The sequence below is a fragment of the Heliconius melpomene genome, chromosome 20, assembly GCF_056956725.1.
Source record: "Heliconius melpomene rosina isolate 202511_hmr_F chromosome 20, ASM5695672v1, whole genome shotgun sequence".
NCBI classification, from domain to species: Eukaryota; Metazoa; Arthropoda; class Insecta; order Lepidoptera; family Nymphalidae; genus Heliconius; species Heliconius melpomene.
The window spans coordinates 2,423,329-2,447,257 of NC_140408.1; the positions used below are offsets into that span (position 1 = coordinate 2,423,329).

At 32.0% G+C, this 23,929-nt stretch overlaps 2 protein-coding genes across 2 annotated transcripts; one reads left to right on the forward strand and one right to left on the reverse strand.

Annotated features, from left to right (window-relative positions):
- Positions 1 to 80: 80 nt before the first annotated feature.
- LOC146527504 (zinc carboxypeptidase-like) lies at positions 81 to 6,854 on the forward strand. The gene is made up of 9 exons (XM_085204670.1): positions 81 to 266; positions 2,753 to 2,883; positions 3,208 to 3,289; positions 3,686 to 3,842; positions 4,258 to 4,418; positions 4,614 to 4,701; positions 5,614 to 5,816; positions 6,250 to 6,337; positions 6,637 to 6,854. Exons 1-9 carry the CDS (start codon positions 105 to 107, stop codon positions 6,819 to 6,821), a joined length of 1,257 nt encoding a protein of 418 aa, XP_085060796.1. The 5' UTR covers positions 81 to 104; the 3' UTR covers positions 6,822 to 6,854.
- An 815-nt stretch (positions 6,855 to 7,669) lies between these two features.
- On the reverse strand, positions 7,670 to 23,879 carry LOC146527505 (integrin alpha-PS2-like). Its single transcript, XM_085204354.1, has 26 exons — positions 23,791 to 23,879; positions 23,209 to 23,358; positions 22,750 to 22,881; positions 22,027 to 22,091; positions 21,808 to 21,952; positions 21,525 to 21,698; positions 21,283 to 21,368; positions 20,730 to 20,966; positions 20,134 to 20,239; positions 19,599 to 19,805; positions 18,819 to 18,913; positions 18,212 to 18,296; positions 18,020 to 18,135; positions 17,398 to 17,470; positions 15,441 to 15,567; positions 14,953 to 15,067; positions 14,554 to 14,631; positions 13,811 to 13,977; positions 13,382 to 13,463; positions 12,734 to 12,817; positions 11,751 to 11,886; positions 11,203 to 11,311; positions 10,575 to 10,698; positions 8,954 to 9,025; positions 8,150 to 8,203; positions 7,670 to 7,897 (listed from the first exon to the last, which is right to left on the reverse strand). The coding sequence occupies exons 1-26, from the start codon at positions 23,795 to 23,797 to the stop codon at positions 7,793 to 7,795; spliced, it is 2,931 nt and encodes a 976-aa protein (XP_085060480.1). The 5' UTR covers positions 23,798 to 23,879; the 3' UTR covers positions 7,670 to 7,792.
- Positions 23,880 to 23,929: the final 50 nt, after the last annotated feature.

The window sequence follows — 23,929 nt, forward strand, 5'->3', positions numbered from 1 at the left end:
CAAGTACTAGATACTTAAGTATGTGCATTATTTAAACAATTTTATCTATTACCATTGCTAATATATAGGGCCCGTTTCCAACAATCCACCACCACACTTAAACGATGGATCTAAAAGTGTTTTTAGTTTTATTTTTCTTATATATAAGTGATTCGCAATCGTCTTATATAGATGAATATAAAAGCTATAAAGATTACAAGTATTATGTAGTGCAAGGCGATCAAAATGATTTGGCTGAATTGAAGAAGCAGATGCTGGAGAAAGATGTAAGGGAATTATGTAGTTCTTAATTGCTTGTGGCATTCCTGCTTTTGGCTCTGCACCGGCGCGTGTAATCGCGATGGTTTTGGGTTTGATTCTCATTTTAGGCAAATATTTAATGTTTCCATTTTTCGCTCTGATAGTGAGCCAGAATGAAACTTGAGTTCTGCCACTGAATTCGGAATACCATGAATTTGGCGGAAAGTGGAGAACGTGTCTAGCACTAGGTTTCCAGAAAAAGATCTTGGAGAGATAATCCTATCCTATCCTATATCTTATAAAACAAAGTCGCTTTTCGTGTCTGTCTGTTGTTTCTAACTCTTCTTCTTCTAAACCACCCAACGGATTTTTATGCGGTTTTCACCATTAGGTCGAGTATTTTTCATAGAAGGTTTATATATAGTTTATTATTTGTACATTCTTATGTAAATTAACATAAATACGATAAATGTGTATAAAGTCCTACCCGTTGAGACACTTTCGCGCATGCGCTGCTTTAATGGTAAGCACTAAATGAAAATAATGTACTGGAGTATTATGCGTCTTAATAAGATCTACAAAAAAGTCCGCGAGAGCGTATTCGTATCTTTTAAGAATAACGTGTAGTGATCATATTTCTGTCTAAAAATAATAATTTATATATATTTTTTATTGTGAGCGATATTTTTCCATAATGGTATTAATCCTTATCCTTTAAAATACTTTATTAAATTTCTACGTTAAACGAAGATAAAATTTGCTGTTTACACTATTTCGAAATTGCGAATAGTTTTACAGAAAAACGCATTTAATTGTTAACACATCCCGCCGTTGACACATCAGCTGTATGTTACTCAAGTTTCACTTATCCCTTACTCTCAGCATATAAATAAGTACATTAGTTACGTTGGCCATTTAATGTAGACCAAAACTGTCTTTTACTGTTTTTCATTTTAATAAGTACTTTAGAAGTTGTTACAATATCAAAAAAATCCTTGCTGAGAAACGGCTCGCCACTCGCCATGCGTCCGCCGTGCCCGCTTGCCTTACACACATCGGTGGTTCAGTGGTAGAATGCTCGCCTGCCACGCGGGCGGCCCGGGTTCGATTCCCGGCCCATGCATTCTATTTAATTTTCCTCATAGGCAGCCACGTCGTGCTTGCTTTTCATCAGGGACAGAATACCCCCTTCAGCATTAACCACAAGCTCGAAAAAAAAAACCCGGCTGCCTCTAAAGCAACGAAGATTTAGTTAGATGCGTTTGCAGGTCAATACCTGCATATTATCCAATGATAATTGGAGCTGAATGTATTATTTAAGCGCGATATATTTGGTTTCACATTTTTTGTAGTAGTTATTAGTAGGTAGGCTTTTGTTTATAATATCTTCCGTTTAAAAATAGTCATTTAACTATCTAAAAAGAGTCATTTAAATATATTTTAATAAGTACTTGAAAAGATTAGTAGCACAGATTTAAAATTACGGTACCTACTAAAAATTCCTTGCTGTGTAAAAGAATTGGAAAATCCTTATTGAAACTACGAAAATGCGGGTTGCATTAGGGTTTAATTAATGTTCACATTATCTTAAGTGCTCTGCAAACATACATTATATGAATGATCCAGTAGTAAAAGCGGGCGAAGCCGCAAGAGGGTCGCTAGTTTATAAATAAAAATCAATAAATGTAAAGACAAGGCGCGGCGTTGAATTCCGTCACTCAACACGCAATGTCTCGAAAATAGTGGAAAAAAATTGTGAAGCTTCAAAGAGAAAGAATACTATATTCTTTTTTTAAGCTTCTACAACAAAGAATATTACCTAAAATTTATGGCAAAAATAAATTACCTACTAATGTACATACTTTGTTGTAATTAATAATTTGTCTAATTATTATATCTAATATTAATCAAGCACTTCAGAATAACAATAGTAAATGGTTCTGAAGTGGTACTTCCCGTGAACCTATAGTTGTTAAGTACCACTTCAATAATCGTACTGAAAATATAATTTTAAGATATAATTTTCCTTATTAAATTGAAATTTAAAATAAAGGTCTCATATTATTAAAAAGTATATAATAACACAATTTAACGAATATACACATTATTTCAGTTGAAATATGTTTTTTAAATGTTAAAAGTAATTTCGCACCAACGGAAATGTAAATTATTATAGTTTCGTACAGCTAAAAATATTTTAAAATCATTATTTACCTTTTTTTAACTTTTACTCTATTTCCCGCATGTAGCAGGGTAGACAGGGGGAACCTGGGAACCTAGTATTAAGACAGTCGGTTCCCCACTTTTTGCCGAATTCTTCAGGCATTGTGTATTGAGTAACGGAACTCTCGTTACCAGAGCGTAGAAAAGAAAATACTAAATATATCATTCCCCCGAGTGTGAATTGAACCCACAGCTGTCACGTTAACAATCGCATGCTAGTTGCTCTTGCATTTCGACGGCTTCGCCTTTAACTTCTAACTTCAACTTTTAATACCTCTTTGTTTTTCAGAATTCCGTCATTTACTTGGAGCAAGGGAAAGAGCACCAAGTCTTAATTGCTCCGGACTTAAATCCATTCTTTCTTGAAATATCTTCAAAGGAAAAATTAAACGCCACGCTTCTATACGAGGATATTTCTGAGTAAGGTTAAGTTTATTTGTAAACAAGTTTAGTTCTTATTCTCAAAACCTTATTCAATTTTTTTTATTTTTAGTTTTGTATAACAGCTTTTTATTATATAAATAAGAAAAAAAAATTCTTTAGCATTTACATTTTTTTTTTCAAATAAATACCTAATAATGATGTAAAATTGTTATTATTATTATTACTTGTTTTTTTAAATAAAACAAATTAATATCTCGTAAAGAATAACGTTTAAAAAAAGGATGCATTTTTATATCGATATAATTAAATGGTAGGCAAGGAGCTTTGTATGAAATATAATTTACGTTCGTTTCGTTTCAGAGTAATACGGTCGGAGAAGCCTATAAATTGGCGTTCCAAAAAACAAAATTTTACATGGGATGCTTACTACGATGTCGATCAAGTATGCACTTGATTTTTTTATAACAAGTTTTAATAATATAATTTAATATTGGTTTTCTTTTTTTAGCTTCACGCTATATCCCACATTATCAGGATGGGCAGAGGGAACCTGGGAAGTCAGAGCTAAGACACTACGTTACCCACTCTCCGCCGAATTGTTAAGGCATTGCGGGTTGAGTGTAGAAACTCAATGCTGCCTCATTACCAGAGCAAAGAATGAAAATGTTATATATTTCATTGTCCCGAATGCGAGTCGAATCCACAACCGACGCATTTACAGTCGTATGCTTTAGGAAATCTAGGATCAAAATGTTAACCTACACTATTAACAAAATGTATTTTATATTCATTAAAAATGACGGTACTTTATATAACATCCATGAATAATAAATTCTAGATATATGAATACCTTTCAAGTGTGAAAAAATCCCATCCCGATATAACTGAGGAAATAATTGGTGGGGAGAGTTACGAAGGTCGAAAGATACGAGGTCTACGTATTAATACTCCTGCAGAAGAAGGCGTTGAAAAACCAGTCTTCTTCATCGAATCAGGTCTGTATTTTTTTAGTTTTTGTTTTTTTTTAATATTATTTTAACAAGTTCGCTTTACTAAGCGAAATATTACCTAACTATGTCAAGCTGGGACACATCACTAGTTAATAGCTATATTTGTTTAGCTCCACCTTATATTCCGCACACAGCAGTGTAGGCAGAGGGAACTTACTATTAAGACACTCCGTTTCCCATTTTCTACCGAATTCTAAAAGCATTCCGTGTTGAGAGGCGAAACTCTACGCCGCACTTTGCCCCGACAATAAAGCGAAGAAATGAAAATCTTAAATATTTAATAATTTAATTTCCTCGAGTGGGAATCGAACCTGTCACGCTTATAGTCATACGTTTGGACACTGGCCTCTAAAGCTAGCAGCTATACTTATAGTATAAATCTATTATTGTCCATCACTAGGTATACACGCCCGAGAATGGATCGCACCAGCCACTACGACGTACTTCATCAATCAATTGCTTACAAGTTCCGATCCAAATGTGACCAGACTGCGGGATCAGTTCGATTGGCGCATCTTCCCCACAGTTAATCCTGATGGATATCATTACAGCTATGTATTTGTAAGTATTATTTTTCTAATAAATAAAAAAATATAAGCTTTTAAATTATATATTGGCATTTTAATATTACTTATTTATGGAATATATATATATATATTTATTTATTTATCAAATAAACATAAAATAAGGATATTGGTTTGTAAAGAAAGAAGGAAGCATCCATTATTCTTTTTACATTGTACATCTAATTTCCAGGATAGGTATTGGAGAAAAACTCGATCTAAATCACCAAACGGCTGCAGAGGCGCTGACCCAAATCGCAACTGGGACTATAATTGGGGACGTAAGTAATTAATTACATAAGTACTGTCGTTCTTGTATTATTAATTAGTGTTTTAAGGCTCTGTGATTACAGAACCCATTTGTTTGACTCTAGGGGTAACAGGTTTGATTTAAATCTTTTCGTTGTATAGATAATATTGCTATCTAAGTATCCTCGGATATTTTCTGAGTTTTTTATCTGGACAACAAAGAAACTTTAGTGTAATAACTGTTTATTTTCTAGATTTCATTTTTTTAAGTTAAGCAGAGGGAGCTTAGTGTTAAGAGACTCCGTGCTCCGTGCCCTCAAGATTTCATCCATAGTGTATTGGGTACTAGCACCCAAAACCAAATCGGGAAAAGAAAATAGATTTTTTTTCTCCATTTGGAACCCATAAGTATTGTCTAAATCCAGTCATTTTCCCTCTGCACTACGATAGCGTTATTTAGGCTATATATTTTTTGCTATACTGCCATTGACAAATAAACATACGTTCACTTGTCAGAACTCTTTTTAGTTCAAAACGAACAACGGGAATACTTCTATTTGGTTTTCCAGATACGAAGTTTCAAACATTGTTTGGAATTTTTGAAATAAGGAAAAAATATAGTTTACGGTCGAAGTTACCATGGTTTAATTTTTACTATTTATTCTTTGTCATTATTATATGAATGGACGAAAAAATAAAAGAAAAACAGAGTGCTAAAACACTACCTAGCCCACGTATGCTCTGTAAAAGCGTGAGAATAAAAATATAGTAACAAAATATACTATAGGAATATTATAATACATAATAAACTCAACTCAACGCTACATTTATTCTTTGAATTTACTGGACAGATACCATTCCACTATGACTTCAATTAAAATACTACAAAATAACCTCAAATAATAACCTCAAAATTAAAAATAATACTTATAAAATGGTTCCAGAACATTCAACTTCAAGCAATCCTTGCAACTACCAGCTCTACGCCGGCTCACGTCCGTTCTCCGAAATTGAAACGAAGACCTTATCCAATTATATAGCAGAAATAGATAATTTATTATTCTACGTAGCTTTCCACTCCTACGCATCGCTATTACTAGTGCCTTATTCGGATTCCACTGATCATGTTAGCAATTATGATGATTTGGTAAGCAGTTCTTTGATTTTTATAGCTTCTCGCTGTATTCCGCAGTTAGAGGGTAGGCAGGGAGTATGTAGTGTTAAGACACTCCATTTCATATTTTTCGTCTCATTTTCGAGACATTGCTAGTTGAATGGCGAACATGTTTTGCCTCAACACCAGAACAAATAGATATTTAGAAAATATGATTTTTTTTATTTACTCGAATTGGAATCGAACCCACAACCTGTCGCTTTTAAAAGTTACACTTTAAAGTCACACTTTGTGCCCCTGCGCCACGACTGGCGTCTGAAATGTATTCTTTTTTAACACTTAATCAGTAATTTTAAACTAAATCTAAGTTGTAATTTCCAAGAGATGTGGACTCAAAATTCAAATCCCGGAATATTTTAATTTATGTACATTTTCTAAAAAAGTAATTGTCCACTCGTAATTTTAGGTACGAATAGGTAAAGCGTCTTTAAATTACGGATATGAAGTAAACAAAGTGAGGTACGACGGACCGGGCACGGCTGCGGAGACCTTGTGTAAGTTCTATATCCCATTTTCAGCCATTCGAGTGCAAAAACACTTCTTAAGTGTTTTGAGAATACCATTTACTTGATTACTTTGATCAGAAAAACATCCAATTTTTGGAGGCATTGCGTGTTGAGTGCCAGAATTTAACGCCGCGCTTTGCCTCGACACCAGAGAGAAGAAATGAAAATATAAATTGTTTCATTTCCTCCTATGGGAATGGAACCCATTAGCGTTCACGGTGTTTAGTAGCATGCTTGTGCCACTGTGCCAGGACAGCTTCAACCTTAACATTTTTATAAATCAACAGACAAAGCTTCAGGAGGCAGTATGGACTGGGTGAGGTACGCTTTAAGCACACCCCTAGTATACACGTACGAGCTTCGCGGAAGCTCCTTCCATTGGCCAGCTTCAAAAATACCTGAACAAGGGGACGAGGTCACGCAAATGTTACTTGGATTAGCTACAGAGGCTAAGAAATTGGATTATTATTGATGAAAATATAAATAAATTATGTAAGAAAACTGTTTTAGTGGTCTTTATTAGGTTATATTTTTTGCGTTTTTACTTTTTATATTACTGTATAATAAAATTATCTAAAAAAAAATATTTTAGTAGTTTTTATTATATTTTTGGTTATATTTTTTGTGTTTTTATATAACAGTGTAGATGGAGAGTCTTCACTTTAATCACGAATTGGACTTATTGTATATTATTGTATTTATTTTATCAGAACAGAGAAATGAAAATAATTAATGTCTTCGAATGAGGATCGAACTCACTATCATGAATAGGTACAGTCAGCCGATGTTCCTTTGCTAGCCGCAAAATAATTAAGATTATATTTCAACAAATATAAGTCTAGTTCCAAAAGTTTATGTTATGTTAACATTTTTTGAATATAAACTACTCTGAGAACCAAAAAGCTCATTTGAATTATTTATCAAGTCTTATTGAAATAAAATTATTCTTATATTTTTTTTTTAAATGTCATAGTTGAAAAGTTAAATTAAAACAAGAAAAATCTTCTTCTAGCTTTTATAATAAATGTTATAAAATTATCATTGTCATAATATTATAATGAGTAGGAACTTTAGAAATATTTTCAGGCATTACATAAATCGTTTACAATTTTTTATATCTGCTTCACGCTGTATCCCGCACACAGCAGGGTAGGTAGAGGAAGCCTCACTCACTTACTGCCGAATTCTTGAGACATAGCGTGCTTAGTGGCGGAACTCAACGCCGCGCTATGCCTTGACTCCAGAGCGAAGAGTTTGAAATGTACATTTAAATAAATATTTCATTTCCTCGAGTGGGAATCGAACACACTAACTGTCGTCTTCAGCTTTCACGTTTGTGTCCCTGCGCCACAACTGGCCTCAATTAGTTTATAACGATTTAAATTATTACTTAATTAAAAGTTATAGTATTACATATTAATATTCAATTTACAATTAGATATTTCACAACTTTTCTTCTGCGATTAAAGCGACGAAGTCACCTGCGTTTTGAGTATTTCCTTCATGTAGGGGCATGTCGTATTCTATAACTTCTATGTCTATGTCACTCTGAAGATATAAAATAAACGTTATATAAAAAAAACATGTTTTATAAAAAAATATAGATAATAAAAAAAATTGAGTTATATAATTTTCATAGATTATCCGAACTAATTGAATTTCGAAGTATTGAAAGCATGTTAAGTGGCGGAACCTAAAGCCGCACTCTCGATTCCTAGGCAAAAATTCAAACTCGTTTGTTACAATTATCATCAGTCATCTGTAAAATGTTTATAAAATAAAACCTTCAATATTGCGAACCTCTTCGGCGCTTTCTTCTTCTTTAGAGTTATCAGTCTTAGGAGCAGGTCGCCGCTGTAATTGAAAGAAATACTTTTTTATTAATCATTTCGTACCTCTAAAAAATAGTAAAAGTAATAGATATATACATTAAACTCTATATTGCATACATAGAGGAAATAAGTCATTTTACAAAATTATTTCCAGAACCCCTTTTTCTTTCGAAACAATTTTGTTACACAAAGACATCACTTTCATTACGAAAATATTACATCTATTCACGAATAACCACGAAACCAAAATAGTAGTAAATGTATTTCCCCTACCTATCTTGCTATACATATTCCGCATATAGCATGATAGCCAGAGGGAACCTATTGTTAAGAAAATGTCTCAAAAATTAGGTGAAAAGTATGGAACAGAGTCCCTCCTTTTCACTTAATTTTTGAGACATTTCGTGTCAAGCGGGTGAATACTACATCGCCCTTTGTTTTCTTACCAAAGCGAAGAAATTAAAACAATTGACCATATTAGACTAATATTGGAACTCACAACTGTTCCATGATGTCCTCCTGAATATTAAAAACCATATTAGATTTTCATTATATATGTATAAAGATGACAGTAACACTCTAATTTTCCTAAGAAATTTTGTATAAATGAAACAAAAGTAGCAAAAAAACATAGGAACAACCACTCGTACATACAAGGAAGTACCCACTGCCCTAAAAAATATATATTTCGTGAGCCGGTAATAACATTATCGTCAAGTGTAATTGATACACGCCATTAGGCTTAATAAAATTACGTAACGCGACCACTTACGGTGCTCTCCCGTCTTATCTCCTCCTTCAGGGCGTCCAATTTGGTCTTTTCAGCTCTTTTGAAAAACCCAACCTAGAAACAATATTTAGATTGTTATGTTTGTTTGTTGTTGTAAATATGCGAATTTCTATGGGAATTTAAGTAAAACCACATTTTCTGTGATGTTTATCTTTATCTTTTTTAACATTGGCTTCACTTCTCTTCTGTTTAATCTAGTGATAAAACTTTTCGCGGCGTTGAGTGGCGAAACTCAACGCCGCGAATTGTCGTGTCCCAGAGAGAGGAATTGAAAATCATTCACATTTCTTATTGGGAATCGAATGTTTTGACCGGGTTTTCACTGAAAGTTGAATTGAAAAGTGTATGTTTATTTTTATAGCTAGTTATATTATTTATTTATTTATTTACACTATATTTATTTTTATAGCTAGTTATAGTTTAAAAATGGAGCACAGACCATGATATCCGATTTATTTTCTACTGAAAAAAAAAAAATGTAACCGACATACAAACATAATCTGAGTTTTAAGAGATGGGGTGAAAAATTAGACATCCCTGCTAATAAGTGCAATCTTCTTATGACCACAAGAAATTTGTAAAGAAATTTTAGTTTAAGCATTTCTTCGTATTCTTCTAAAGTTCACGCTACTACTTAAAAACTGCTAACTGATATACATCAGTATTAAAGTTACAAAGGGAACTTTTATAAGCTACCTCATTCTTTTGAAACTTTAGGTACAATAGTTGAAAAATAGAAGGATTACTTCACGTACCTATTATATATATATTTTTTTTTTTTGTGCAAGCAAATTGCTAAGAAGTGAGTAATTCATTACTCTGTATACATAATATTATATTTATATATTTCTACCATTAAAAAATATAAATCATAACTTCTCAGCTTTTCGCTATATTTTTTGTATAGCAAGGTATAAAGAGGAACCCAATTTTGGAAACATTGTGTGTTTTGTGGCAGAACTTAACGCCGCGATTTGTCTTATTACCAAATCTAAAAGTTAAAAATAAATAATTCCTCTGAATGGAAATCGAATCCTACAGTCAAAGACTGTGCCACTGAGCCAAGTCGATCTCTTTAGTATTTTTAACATTATATTATATAAATATATTTTCTTCTCGTCGTATTTTCTCTCATATCAAATGGATACATATCTCTTGAATCACTAGTGAAAACAGCATTAACATTTCTGATGAAAGATATAATGGAAAAGGAAAATATTCTATCTGCAGGGGGCAACTTTATATTTAAACTATATAAATATTACCTAAATCTTTGCTATTTTTTCTAAATAAATTTGAAACTAAAAACGCTAAAACGAATGAAAATATGTTTTTTTTGTGTTCATAACTTGAATTTTCCAAAAACAGTTTATGAGGTTTAAAATGAGCCTTGCATTTGTGTGAGTGATTATAAAGTACAGGGAGAAAAAATATAAAAATATTTTTTATTAACCCTCACTCAAATGTTCAGCTCAGCTTAGACCTAGCGGACTGTAAATGAGTAAAATGTTTGCACTTTTACCTTCACCGAAATCGGGACTTTAAATAGACGACCATGCCATCAAACCACCCCCACCATGCCATCAAGCCATAAAAGACGTACCTTACATAGCACTATAATCACCACCACCAAAATCAAAAGGCCGAGCAAAACCGATGAAGCGATGATAAGGTTTTTGTTATTTCCGAAACCACCGTCGACTTGATACGATAATGTAGTTGTTAACCTAAAAAATATAATAAAAATAAGTATTTTAATATAAATAATATAATAAAAATAAGTTTTTTTAGTCTTAAATTAAAGAGTTTTAGAATTTAATAATTTAAAAATCGCTCAAGATTGATTAGTTGATATTATAGTCTATGGACAAGTCTGCCGTCCTGATCTATCCATAGATATGATGGATTAGTCGACGGATTGATCACTCAACTAGACTTTGAACTTGCGGGGAAGATAAAAATATTTTGTGTTTAAAAAGAGAAGAAGAGTAGCGACACCTCACGAATGTGAGTTCGAGGTAATAAATATTTTTTATATCTTGGCTCTAGTAAAAAGACAAAGCGGCGTTAAGTTTCGTCAGACAATAGAAAATGTCCCGGAAATTTTGCGGTAAGTTCACTACTTTCCGCAAAATTTGACGCGGAGTGTCTTAGCACTTTGAAGCTAGGATTTTTAATTAATGAAGAAAATTAAATATAACTAGTTTATACCAAAAATCTTTATAACTTACGTTTGAAGAAGAGTTTCAGCTGTTGGTTCAAGATATAAAGTATAATTTGACGTCACACTTAACTTGTCATCTTCAAAGTTATCCACTGAAAAAATAGTTAAATTTAAAGTTAATTCTTGAAAACACTATAAAAGATCTTTAATATGTGAATATTAAAAAAATACAAGCAATACTCATTTTAAAATTATTTTTATAGCTGTATAAAGACGAGTAGTCAATGGGAACCTAGTGGTAAGATACTCCATTCCACACTTTTAACCTAATCTTCGAGACTTTATGAGTGGTTGAACTCCGAATTATCGCACTTTTTTCCTATCAGATCGATTCGAATGACAATAACAATTCACTTCATACGCAAGCATGTAAGCATGTGGTTCTTTTATTATATGATTAATGCCATTAGAATTCAGCGATAAGTGGGGATTGGAAGTGTCCTAATCGGAGTGTTTTAGCACAAGGTTCCCGTATTCCCTCTACCTACCGTGCTTGAGCGGGATATAGCGTGAAAGTATAAAAAAAAGATAATTATACATATACGCTATACGTACTTATTTCTTTCTTTATAATATTAATTGTAGTAAGAAATTTAGCAACTGAATTTGGATTCAGATCAAATACACAATTTATTTTTAAATCGCTTTCAGTGTTTTCTTCTGAACAATGCTTTGTGTTGAACGTAGTCACCTGGAAATTTAACATATTAAATATAAAATAAGATTCCAATCTGTGTACCTATATACATACATATCGAACTCAATAACTCAATGAGATACTACGCGGAGTATAACGCTGAAATTTGGCATACATTCCTAAAATTCTTACAAAAAGAAAAAGAAAACAAATGTACATTTTGTTGTTGTAAATCCACGTAAATAGAGTTAAAAGCAAATTTCTCAAATTTAATGCAATCCGTCCATCCATCCCGGAGAGTGGGGACTCTCCGTTCCCCACTCTCCGTCCGAATTTGAAATATCGTACGTTATTATGGTTACATGTTATATACATATACGCCACGACTTTACCTAGCCAGGTTAATTTATTATTATGTATTAAACCACGTCAATTCTAAAATGAAACGTTAAATTATTTAGACAATTTTAGTATTATTCTAATTCCTAGCATTACGTTTTAAAATATAATAATTTCCTTCATATACATATGTATAATACATAATTACTACACTTGCTCAATAATGAAAGTAATTGTGCTATAATTCTATAGATTATAGAACAATTGACGCATTGTGATACAAAGGTGATTGTTATTGCATCATTAATTAATTTGTTTTGATTTGCATATAAACTATTGTATTATACAAGTAATATCGGTATACTACACATGTATACACTGAATGTATAGATTCAATGGCTGTCACTTTACAAACGTGGATATAATGCATTTGCTTTTTTTTGTCATAGATACAGGGATACAACGTAAACATAAAAAATATAGGTTAACGTGAATTTTCTAATGTATTCTAAAATATTTAGCATTCGATTTAAATTAAAAGATAAATTAAAATAGAACTTACTGTATAATTTTTTATATACGTTTCCTTTTTTATTTCAATCACCGCTAGAACAGATTTCCAAATTACTGTGCCATTATTGATAACCTAGAAAAGAAACAGATGAAAATAAAATTATATTACAGCTTAATTTTTTTATTGTTTCAATAATAAATTAAAAAAACTGTTCAAGTGGGGGCTGAACCTTGACTCATGAGCATCTACAACCTGAGGATATTGCAGATGCGTTGCTGGCCTTGACGATGAAAGTGTTTGTAAACTCGACGATTAGATACCCCAATTATAGCGCTCAGGAATCCCCTCAGGAGGAGGACCATTCCATAATTTGTACGATATTAATTTCAGCTTGTTACAGACGGACAACTAAGTGATCCTATAAGGTATCCATTTTTTTGTTATATATACCTAACCTTAAAAATATTATTTTTTTGTTTAGAATTTACTATATTTTTAGTTTTATGTCCGTTTAGCAAAGATTTAGGTAGAAAAAAGTGAACCTAGAGTTAAAACTTTTTCTTTTGTTTCATTTCATATTTTCAAGTTTTAACATTCGCTCTTTTTCCATTCCATCGCTTCAATATTGTTAAAAGTTGAATATTTACAAACCCTCAAAGTTGAACATCTTCAAATACAGGAAAAAAATATACTTACTACATAAACCTCGTGCATATCTATATCCTGGATTTCATCATTTTTTATAACACTATCTGTTACATTGCGATCAAGATTTAGTCTGAAATATAAAAATATTCATAAATTTTACTTTTAACCACAACTAGAGAAACTAATTAAGTCTTAACAGACTTTAAGTTAGTGATTAGTAGTTTAATATCTGGAGAATTGATTTTGCTGTATAGGGTATACAGAGTGTCACGCAATCGACGGACCAAAGGTTATATTATATAGGTAGGGACCTCAGTTCCTACAGATTTCACCCCATATATATTCAGCGATTTTCAGTTTCACCTCAATACATAGACAATTATGACATATAATAATATTAGGTTCTCTCCTCTTATATATTATATCAGAAAAAATGCATAAAGCTTAAATAAAAATATAACCACATCATCTACATACCCCTCAATATATACTTCAGTTGTATTCAAATAATAAGTAATAATTTTACTTTCTTTTACGGATTCTTCACTGAATGCTGCACAATTGTTAAAAAGTGACACATCCACTACAAGATTTTTATCTCGACTGGTCTTTTTAGTCATATCTAGTTGTAGTTCTACAGGGTACTGTAAAATGTCATGAAAAGGAAAAATACTATTTGTATAAATAACTACTAGAATTTTTATAACTATGAAGTTGAGAGAAAATAGGCAATTATAACCAGCCTAAAATGGTACTTATATTATAATAGTAGGAACCCCATGTTGTATCTCACGTATGGTAGAATAGGCAGAGGAACCTATTGTTAAGACATTCCGCTCCGTACATTCGTCCCTTCCCTACGGAACGCCTAATTTTCTAGACATTTCTTAGCGAGGAACTGACAATAATTAATCATATTTTTTTAACGTTTTCATCTTCATAAGTTTCCTAAAATCTTTAAAGAAATATGAATTTGTATCCTGTATCATATTTACTGTACCAGGTGGAATATTCAAAATGACTCAAAACCAAAGTCTTATAGAATATGTACCAATTTCCTTTGGCTAACATTAAAGGAATGCTTTGACCGTTAAAACTGTAAAATGTTCACACAATATTTATGTACTTAGAAGTTATTAAGAAAAAACTTTTTCAAACTGATTTCTAAAATATGCCTAGTTTATTTTAAATATTTTGTTTTTTTAAGAAAGGTTTCTTACCGTGCCATGTCTAGGTATCACTATGAAATCACATCTGTACCAATCATCGACTTCTAAAACACAATCAGGTATCTTAAACTGAAAAAAGGAAAAAAAATACAATGAAATATATACTAAACTAAAAATACATACTAAATACTAAATATATTTACGCAATTAATTTTTTTTTTCTTATATAAGTATCTTCTATGTACAGACACCGATTCGTTAAGATTTTATTATAACTCAGACGAAGGCACTGGCGTCAAAAGTTTAAGTTTGTCATTAAATATACAAGAGGGAGTATAGAGGAGCATCAACAGACGATTTCTTGAAATTCCTTCGAGAACGGGAAAATTGGTTTTCCATTTTATGTCTTAAGGAAAAGAAAATAAAGCCGTAAATTGTAAATTGTATTACCTGAGCACCATTAATTCGAACCCGTGCACACGACTGGTATGTGTCGTTGCCATCATTGCGCACCAATAAAGTCATATTCTCCTTTTCGCTAGAACCGAGCACATATTCTTCGTCTCTGCAAACATTTATTTTGTATGTTTAATTTATAATCTAGATAGTAATTATAAATTAAAATTATGACAAAATTCACATAGCCTAATTTAAAATTATAGAATATAACACAACTGGTCTAAAAATCCACGAATTATGCTACTAATATTATAAATTTAATAATTTGTCAGGATGGATGTTTGTTCCATTTCCACGCAAAAACTACTGAACTAAATGAGATGAAACTTTATAGTACTTTACACTTAAAAGTTAAAATAATACATAGGCAAAAAATTATGTAAAGATAGTGTAAAATTTGGTTATAATATAGCAAGAAACTTAAGCGGGCGAAGCCGTTATAGACTAGTTATTAATCTAGTAAGTAATTAGTATATTACCCGCCCGTCCATTCAATTTTCAAAGACAATTTAGGAACGCAGTCATTCCCTCTGCATCGACGTTGTACATCAATAGCGTCCCTTACTCTGCTGTATGGATTTATTATATATAACGACTTGTCGTAATCTAGAATACAAGTATTGAAATTGATTTTATTAAAAAATTATACTAATTAACTAATTTTCAAAATGATTGTACTGAAATTTCTTGTATTAACTGTATAATATTCGAGTACAGTGTGAGAGGTTTAAGCTGAGGTTTGCATTTGTATGAGTGATTATAAGCCAGATTTTTTTTTAGAATTATTAGAAATGAATAAAGGATTTCTATCATATTTTTTTTATATAAATTTTTCTAAGCCGGACTTTCTTTCTAAGATGCAATATCTTCATATTTTTTTCGAGCTAGACGACGTCGTTTGTCTTAATAATGCATTTTTCTATTAATTTTCATTATTTTGTCATGAACAGCGTTGTTATCTACGATTTTTCTTTTACTAGCTCGTTATATACTTTTTTCCATTCTTGTACAGACTAACAGACGTCCTCTTAATAATATATATTTTTAAGCTATATTATATTTTAACCACAGTTTATTTTTATAATTTTAATAAACAAAAACAACTAGTACCCATCTCCCTCTGACATCCGCTTAATACCAATTTCCTTCAGATAGAAATTGGTCTCATGACCCTCGTAAACTAAAGCCTCGTAAATATAATGTAAAAACAAACATTATTGTATGTTCTCTTAGAACGAACTTACTTATTTGTAACAATTTCTTTTATGAGATTGTAAATATTAATATACTCGAATAGATAGGATATGAAAATAATTCATTTCCCGAGTGGGAATCGAACCTACAAACATCTCGTTTGCAATCAAATACACAATGGTGATTTGTGTTTTCTAGCATATCTCTCGTATCCGAATGTAAGCATGACATTTGTGGGTTCGATTTCCACTCGAGGAAATGAATTATTTTCGTATCGGCATTATTTTGCGGCGGTAATTTCCGCCACTCAACACTAAGCTTATGCTAAAAAAAAATATCTCTCTCGTAATATGTACAAAATGTGATCCTGCTAATAAGCTGGCGGACGACAAATCTCCATTTCAATAATATATATAACTAGCGGACGCGCGCAGCTTCGCTTGCGTATTTAGGGGGTGAATTCTAATAACCCATGAAACATGTGTTCAATGAAATATTTTAAGGAGTCTAAATTTCAAATTTTATAAAAATCGGTGGCGATTTAAAGATTTTTCCATACAAACTTTCAACCCCTTATTTGCACCCTTAGAGGGTGAATTCTAGAAAACCATGAAACACGTGTTCAATTAAATACTTTTAAAAATCTAAATTTCAAATTTTATAAAAATCTTTAAAATTTTTTTCATACAAACTTTGAACCCCTATTTCACCCCTTTAGGGTTAAAATTTTTCAAAATCCCTTCTTAGTGGATGTCCAGATTACGAAAGTAAACATCTGTCCAAATTTAACGTTTCTACCATCAGCGGTTACGGCTGTGCGTGCGTCTTACCTCAGTCAGTGAGGACAAGTCCTTTTATATATATAGATTACTAGCGGCCCGCTCGCGGTTTCACCCGCTTCAACTATGTTATTATTAATTTCTGTCTCCATGACTACGTCCTAGTGACGTCTATGCAAAATTTGAGACTCCTAGCATTTGTAGTAACGAAGTTTCATACAAACTTTCAACCCCAAAAACAACCCCTTAGAAGTCGAATATTGAAAATTCCCTTCTTAGCGAGCACCTACGTCCTATAAATAACTCCTTTGCAAAATTTCAGATTCCTAGCACTTGTAGTTTCTGAGATTTCGTGATGAGTGAGTGACCTTTCGATTTTATATATATAGATTATATTACCAATAGTAATAAACATACAGAAATGTATTATATTTGTTTATTTTTTTGTTGGTATTATACACACCTAACCGTTTCAAATTTTCTCTGTCTGCCTCCACAATGGCAGTGAACTTGTAGTCTCCCGGTTCGTTGTGATTCTAAAAGAAATTGTTAGTAATTATATTGTAAAATCTGTGTATGTAACATATATATAATTTCTAAAACTAATGTATTTGGTCTTTTGATATTTTATGGAGGTTTCGCAGTCGCAGATTTTCGGTGAAGAGATTCATAATTACGCTGTCGTGATGAATCAGTACTTTATCAACTTTCCATATATTTCAAAGATTAGAGGAAAAATAAAAATAGGAAGATTTTAACATAATATATTAATTAACAATATTTATTATTTACTATTTGAGACCAGTCGTGGCGCAGGGGCACAAGTGTGTGACTGTGAATGCAACTGATTGTGGGTTCGATCGCCACTCGAGAAAATGAAATATTTATTTAAATGTATATTTTCATTCATTCGCTCTGCGACGACTGTCGATTCACTCAACACGCACTACCTCCAGAATTAAGCGAAACATGGGGAACAGAGTGTCCTAACACTAGATTCCCCTTGTCTACCTTGCTGTGTGCGGCATACAAAGTGAAGCTAATAAATATTTAAAAATATCTTATTATGATTAATTAATACTTACAAATAAAACGACGACATTATTATGGAAAATAGTAATATTCTCCTTAAGTGTTATTTCATATTTACTATTTGCTATAGTGGCGCCAACTCCATCAACAAATGTTGTAACATAAAGTTCTAAAAACAGAAAAAATAAATAAATAAATAATATGTATGAATAATGTAAAAAATATAAATGTAAAAAAATACTTACTTCCATTAATAATTTTCTGTTTACATGTATAAGCAACATGTACAGAAACAGTAACTGTAAAATTTATGTCTTGCTCTCGAACTATCTGGAAATTTATTTAAAAAGTTTTAAAAATCTTTTATTAATAGTGAAGAATTTATGTTGAGGCTACTAGTGCACAAGCGTGGGAGCGAGTTATGGGGCTCCCACGCTTATGAGACAAACTAATTTCTTTCGCCTTGGTAACAAGACAGACGCGGCGTTAACTTCCGCCACTCAACTCAAAGTGGAGAACAATTTTTACTTTATACCTTGAACTGAGCAAGAAATTTGCAATTTGTGTAATATTTTTTTCTGCTTCAATTATAGAAGAAGAAGCAATGTAAGCAGAGGAAACTTTAATGTTAATACACTTTTTCATTTCTTGTCTAATTTTCAAGATTCAGTGACGGAACTCACTGTTGCCTGTTATTGTTATTATGAGCGAGAAAATAAAAAGAATTTAAAAATAATTAATTATTTCTTCTAGTAGAAATTGAACCCGGTCGGCTAGGTTAAATGCTGCCGAATTGCGCCATGATGGTCTTTATACATTTTTACTACTTTTATATGTAAATCTATACCTTACCTCTCCATCAAGTATGGTGTAAGTGGTAACATTTATGACCGGCATACTTTTATATAATGACAATTTATTACTATTCAACGAGCCTATTGCTAAAGCTGAAAAATTAAACAATAATTAATTAATCAACAACATCACAAAACGTATGTATGTACATTACATATTTTTTAACTTCATCTGTATACCGCTTCTAACATGTTGTTATAAGGAAACTTTAGTTAAGAAGTTGGGAGAAGACCGCCCAAATTTCAATTTAGAAACATTTCGTCTTGTCGGAGCTCAACGCTGTGCTTTGTTTTTTTTTTTTTCAGAGCGAGGAAATGAAAATTATTAATTCAAACGCGTAAGAATCGAACTCATAACCCTCGCGCTTACAGTCTGCTGTACCACTACGACGGTCCCATCTTATTAAAATAACCGCAAAAGAAATACAATATAGCAATCTATATTTATCTACTTTTATTTTTCATATATAATAAACCCTGCCTAAAATTTTAATATTGAAGACTGAGTTATTGAATTACGGCATTAGTGGGCGGAAAGTGTTTCAATGACTCACAATGTGGGTTCAATTCCCACTTGAGAATATGATTTTTTTTATATTTTCATTTCCTCGCTCTATTAGCGAGGCCGAGCGCGGCGTTAAGTTTCGCCACTCAACACACAATGCCTCCAGAATTCGGAACGGAGGTATATGTTCCCATGTTCTTTTTGCCTCCCCACCTTCCTAAAAACAGAATTCTTAGCGTAATTTTTAGCGTAGGCTTAACTAATTCAATTTACCATTTAAGCCATTTTTATCCACATCTGTCATAGCTAGAAGACTAGTTCCGAAGGCGTTGGTTTCTGAATTAACAATTCTTTGTATATTTTTTAAACTTGTTACAGCAACTAAAGAACTTCGGTCTTTATGTAATAAGGACGAAATTTCACATCCAGGCAATACATATATAACACCTTTATCTTCGTACGGGGCACTTATGAATATTTCTGGAATAAATTGAAATGTTAAGTAGGATTATACATTATTTGGTATAAATAGACTTTAAAATAATATTAATATAAAGAATCAAGCTTCGCTGTAGTAAAAAAAAAATTAAATAAGTCAAAAGTAAATATAGAATAAAAAAAAAAGTTAAAATTTGGCATATGGGTAAGTTAGGAAGTGTAATATATTTTTTTCGAAATTCCTACAGAAACGTGAAAGTACGGAATTATAACAGAGGATCTTACCACTAGGTTCCCTCTAACCTCCCAGCTATACGCAAGATATTGTTATATCAAAATATACAATAAAAAAACTGGTGCATTCTTTTACCTGAGAGGCCGTCTCCATCTAGATCGGTTGAAGCGACCGCTGTACCAAATCTTGACCCATCTAATGTACCATAAATGCATAAATTGGAACTTGTTTTATCCTCAGTCTGTAATACAATTTATATTATATTTCTTTTGTAAAATTAATATTCATAATTCAAGATGTTTAAAGCTTATTGCAACAACGTATCAATATTTTTTATTAGCTTCACGCTGTAACCTGCATCTCGTAATAAAAGCTTAGTGTTAGGATACTCTCAACCTAAAATATCGCCTAATTTTCAACACATTGCGTGTTACGAAGCGAAACTCAACGCGGCACTTCTAGACTGAGATCCCAGGGCCCGTACGTACGTATTTTTAGCAAAGCTGAAATTTTGAGGATTAAAAGTATAATATGTAGTTAAGACTATATACGTATTTACTACTTTGAAAGTGGGGCGCTTTCAGAGGTAGTACCAACTAAAGGTACATCTCTGTCTGCGAGGATTATTGAGTCATCATCATGCTCTTGGCCAGACAATTTGAAGCAGATACAAATCAATAATTTAGAAGGTAAATTATAATTACAATATTTTCTTAATTTGTAGTACTTACAGTTGCTTCTCCTACATAAATGTGTACTGCACCTTGTTCGTATCCCCCAACAGTGTTGCCTTGCGCAGGCGCACCGACTAATAACTCGGTGAAATTATCAAAATTCAAATTGGCACTATGTAAGATGACACCGTACAAAGAGTCAACCGCGCTATCTTCAATCAGCATAGGTTCATAGTCGTCATTTAAATATATTTTTAGTATTTTTGAGCTGGTGTCATAATAGAGGAACATTATCTAAAAAATATTATTAAAAAAATAAACAGCAGATATATGGCAATAAATATACAACATAGATAAACAGACGGAACCTAATGTTGTGAAACTCCGTTCCGTCCAATTTAAGAGACTTGTTCCATGAATTGGCAGTTTTTATATCATAGAAAAAAAATGCTCTATTATCCCTTATAGAAATTGGGATAGGATACGAAAGAGTAGATCAAAAACGAGGCTAAATAAAAAAATTAAAACCCTCTATCTCTCTCTTTCTCTCTCTATCTCTATTTGATAGGCATTAACTGATTGTATAATAAAATAAATAGAAACAACTTACGGCTCCTGTAGTTTTAGTACGACGAATCATACTGACGGCATATAAGGTTTTTGTATCGAAAAATTGTCCCACCGCCAAACCTTGTCCTACAATATATAGCCTGAATATTAAAATTTTCATCAAACAATTAAGTTTAAAGAAATTTCAGGGTCAACATATTTAGAGAAATGTAAGGACAACGTCTGATGAGCCATAATCTACATTGAAATTTAGTAATTAAATAATTATCATTCAGAAATTACCAACATATCCAAATGTAATGAGTACTTCGCCCAAATTAATTACTTTTGCTGGGTTCATCGGTTGATCCATGTCTATGTAGCTGATACTACTCTCAAGCACAGGTTTGGCAATAAGAATAATATTATTTTGCGGAACCGATAACGTATTCCATCCGATACCACCGTATATATCAACTGAAATATAACAATTTTAACATAATAATTGAGCTCCACCAGTCAAAACTGACTTGTTTCCATTCTATATTATACGATGAATAAATTAATAAACATTATACAAACATACCAATTTTAGTTCTACTATCTTTCCTATAGTATTTTTCAGTTAAACCTAAATATCTTTCTACAAAAGTCCCATTAGATACGAAGCATGTCCCTAGTGCTCCAAACATTGAAGATAATGTGTACGAGGACCAAAGAGGAGCACATGTCTGTAAAAAAGGACAATTTATTTTTTTAGAAAGCCTGTACAGCTTATGAAGATAATACAACAAGAAATACTTACTAAAAAATAATCCGGTGTAACAGATATGGATGCGCCAAGACAAAACTTTTGATTAGGACTTCCACCTAAAAATTAGCAAAAATTTTAACAGAATTAAATTAATTATATAAATAGTATACTAATGTAAATGGTTACATTAGTTCGTAATAGCGTCCCCTTAAAACAGGACCCTATTAATAAGACTGAGGCCAGTCGTGACCTGTAAACCGACCGACTGGTTGTGGGTTCGATCCCCACTCGAGGGGATGAAATATTTATTTCAACTTATATTTCCATTTTCACTCCACTCAACACGCAATGACCGCAGAATTCGGCAGAAAGTGGGGAATGGAAGGTCTAACACTAGGTTCCCTTTGCCTACCCTGCTGTGTGCGGGATACAGCGTGAAATTGAAACTGATTCATAAGACTGCTCTCCGTCTGCCACCAGAAAATTTAAATTTTCACAGATGACGCATTTCTGTTGCCGCTATAACAAATATTATTATAAAACAGAATAAAATAAATATTTAAATGGGACTCGTATACAACAGATATTATTTTTATTTCAGTTTTTATAGATAATGCTACGGAACCCTTGCTACGTGAGTACGACTCGCACTTACCATATGCTTCGATACCATTAATTGTACACGTCGTACTTACAGTAATATAACGTAACGTTTTTGTGGAGGAATGGTTCCAAAAAAACAACTTAAAAAAACAATTAGTAAAAATATCTTACTTTTATTGTAATTTCCGGCATATTCGTTTATATTGATCACCGTGTTTTTACAAATAGAAGTTTTCCTTTCAAGACCAGTAATGGAGCAGGAGTACACTTTACCATCTTCACCATTAAGAGGATCACCCACCACTAAAAATGTGAGAAAATGTATAGTATTATAAGAATTATATTCTAAGTAAAGTATCATAAGTGTCTTTTTAAAGTATTATTCCACATTAAGGTAAGAAAAATATTTTAGAAAACGTATAAGAATTTTGAACGTAGTGGTTTCGAGCCCACGCCTTTTGGGAATCGCCCAAGTATCAGAGGTTTCTAAGAGACAATAAAAAAGAATTATTGATATTTAAAGAATTAAAATAGCTAAAATACGTTACTGTTATATTCCTTTAGTTTTAATACTATTATTAACTTTCTAATTCGGAGACTCGGACAAAAGCTTTAAACAAAGAAAGTTACCTAAGCTATTTGAACTAGATAAGTAACCAATGGAGTATCCAAAACTATTGGAAACATCTGGTGATTGAAATTCGACGTATGATGGTGTGTGGAAGTACGCCAGACTCCCATGAATCGTAAGCACAAGCCAAACCCTGTGTATTGGAAAACCTGGAAGAACAAAACCAAGATGCGAATCAATATTTTCTTAACTTTAGTCAAAAATATATATAGTTAAGTATTTTTTGTTTGTCGTGCAGGTGTTATGTACTTTTCTGTATATCTCTTCATTGCGGCGTTTTCATGTAATATGTATAATAATCAAAGATCCTATTATTTGATCTTATTAGAAATAACTTAAGTTCAGTTAAAAAATTACAACACTCACCTATACGTACATAGCATATACGTATATTAAGATAAGGAAAGAAAATTTTCAAAGTATATTAGATATGTAATGTCTCATAGTTTTAAAAGTAACATAACACATAGAACTATACAATTATTAATTCTTTATTAAACTTTAACAATAAAAAATAAATACATTAAATTAATTTAATTTAATTAAGAAAACAATTTATATGGAATAAAAGCTCTACTTACTGTTCATATTGACACATCAACACAACATTAGTAACTGTAAGCAAATATCTAAAGCTAGAGGAAAATTTCCTAATTATAATAAATAGTGGTATTATAAATTAGTTCTGTGAATAACCCACTTTAAAGGGATAAATTAGAA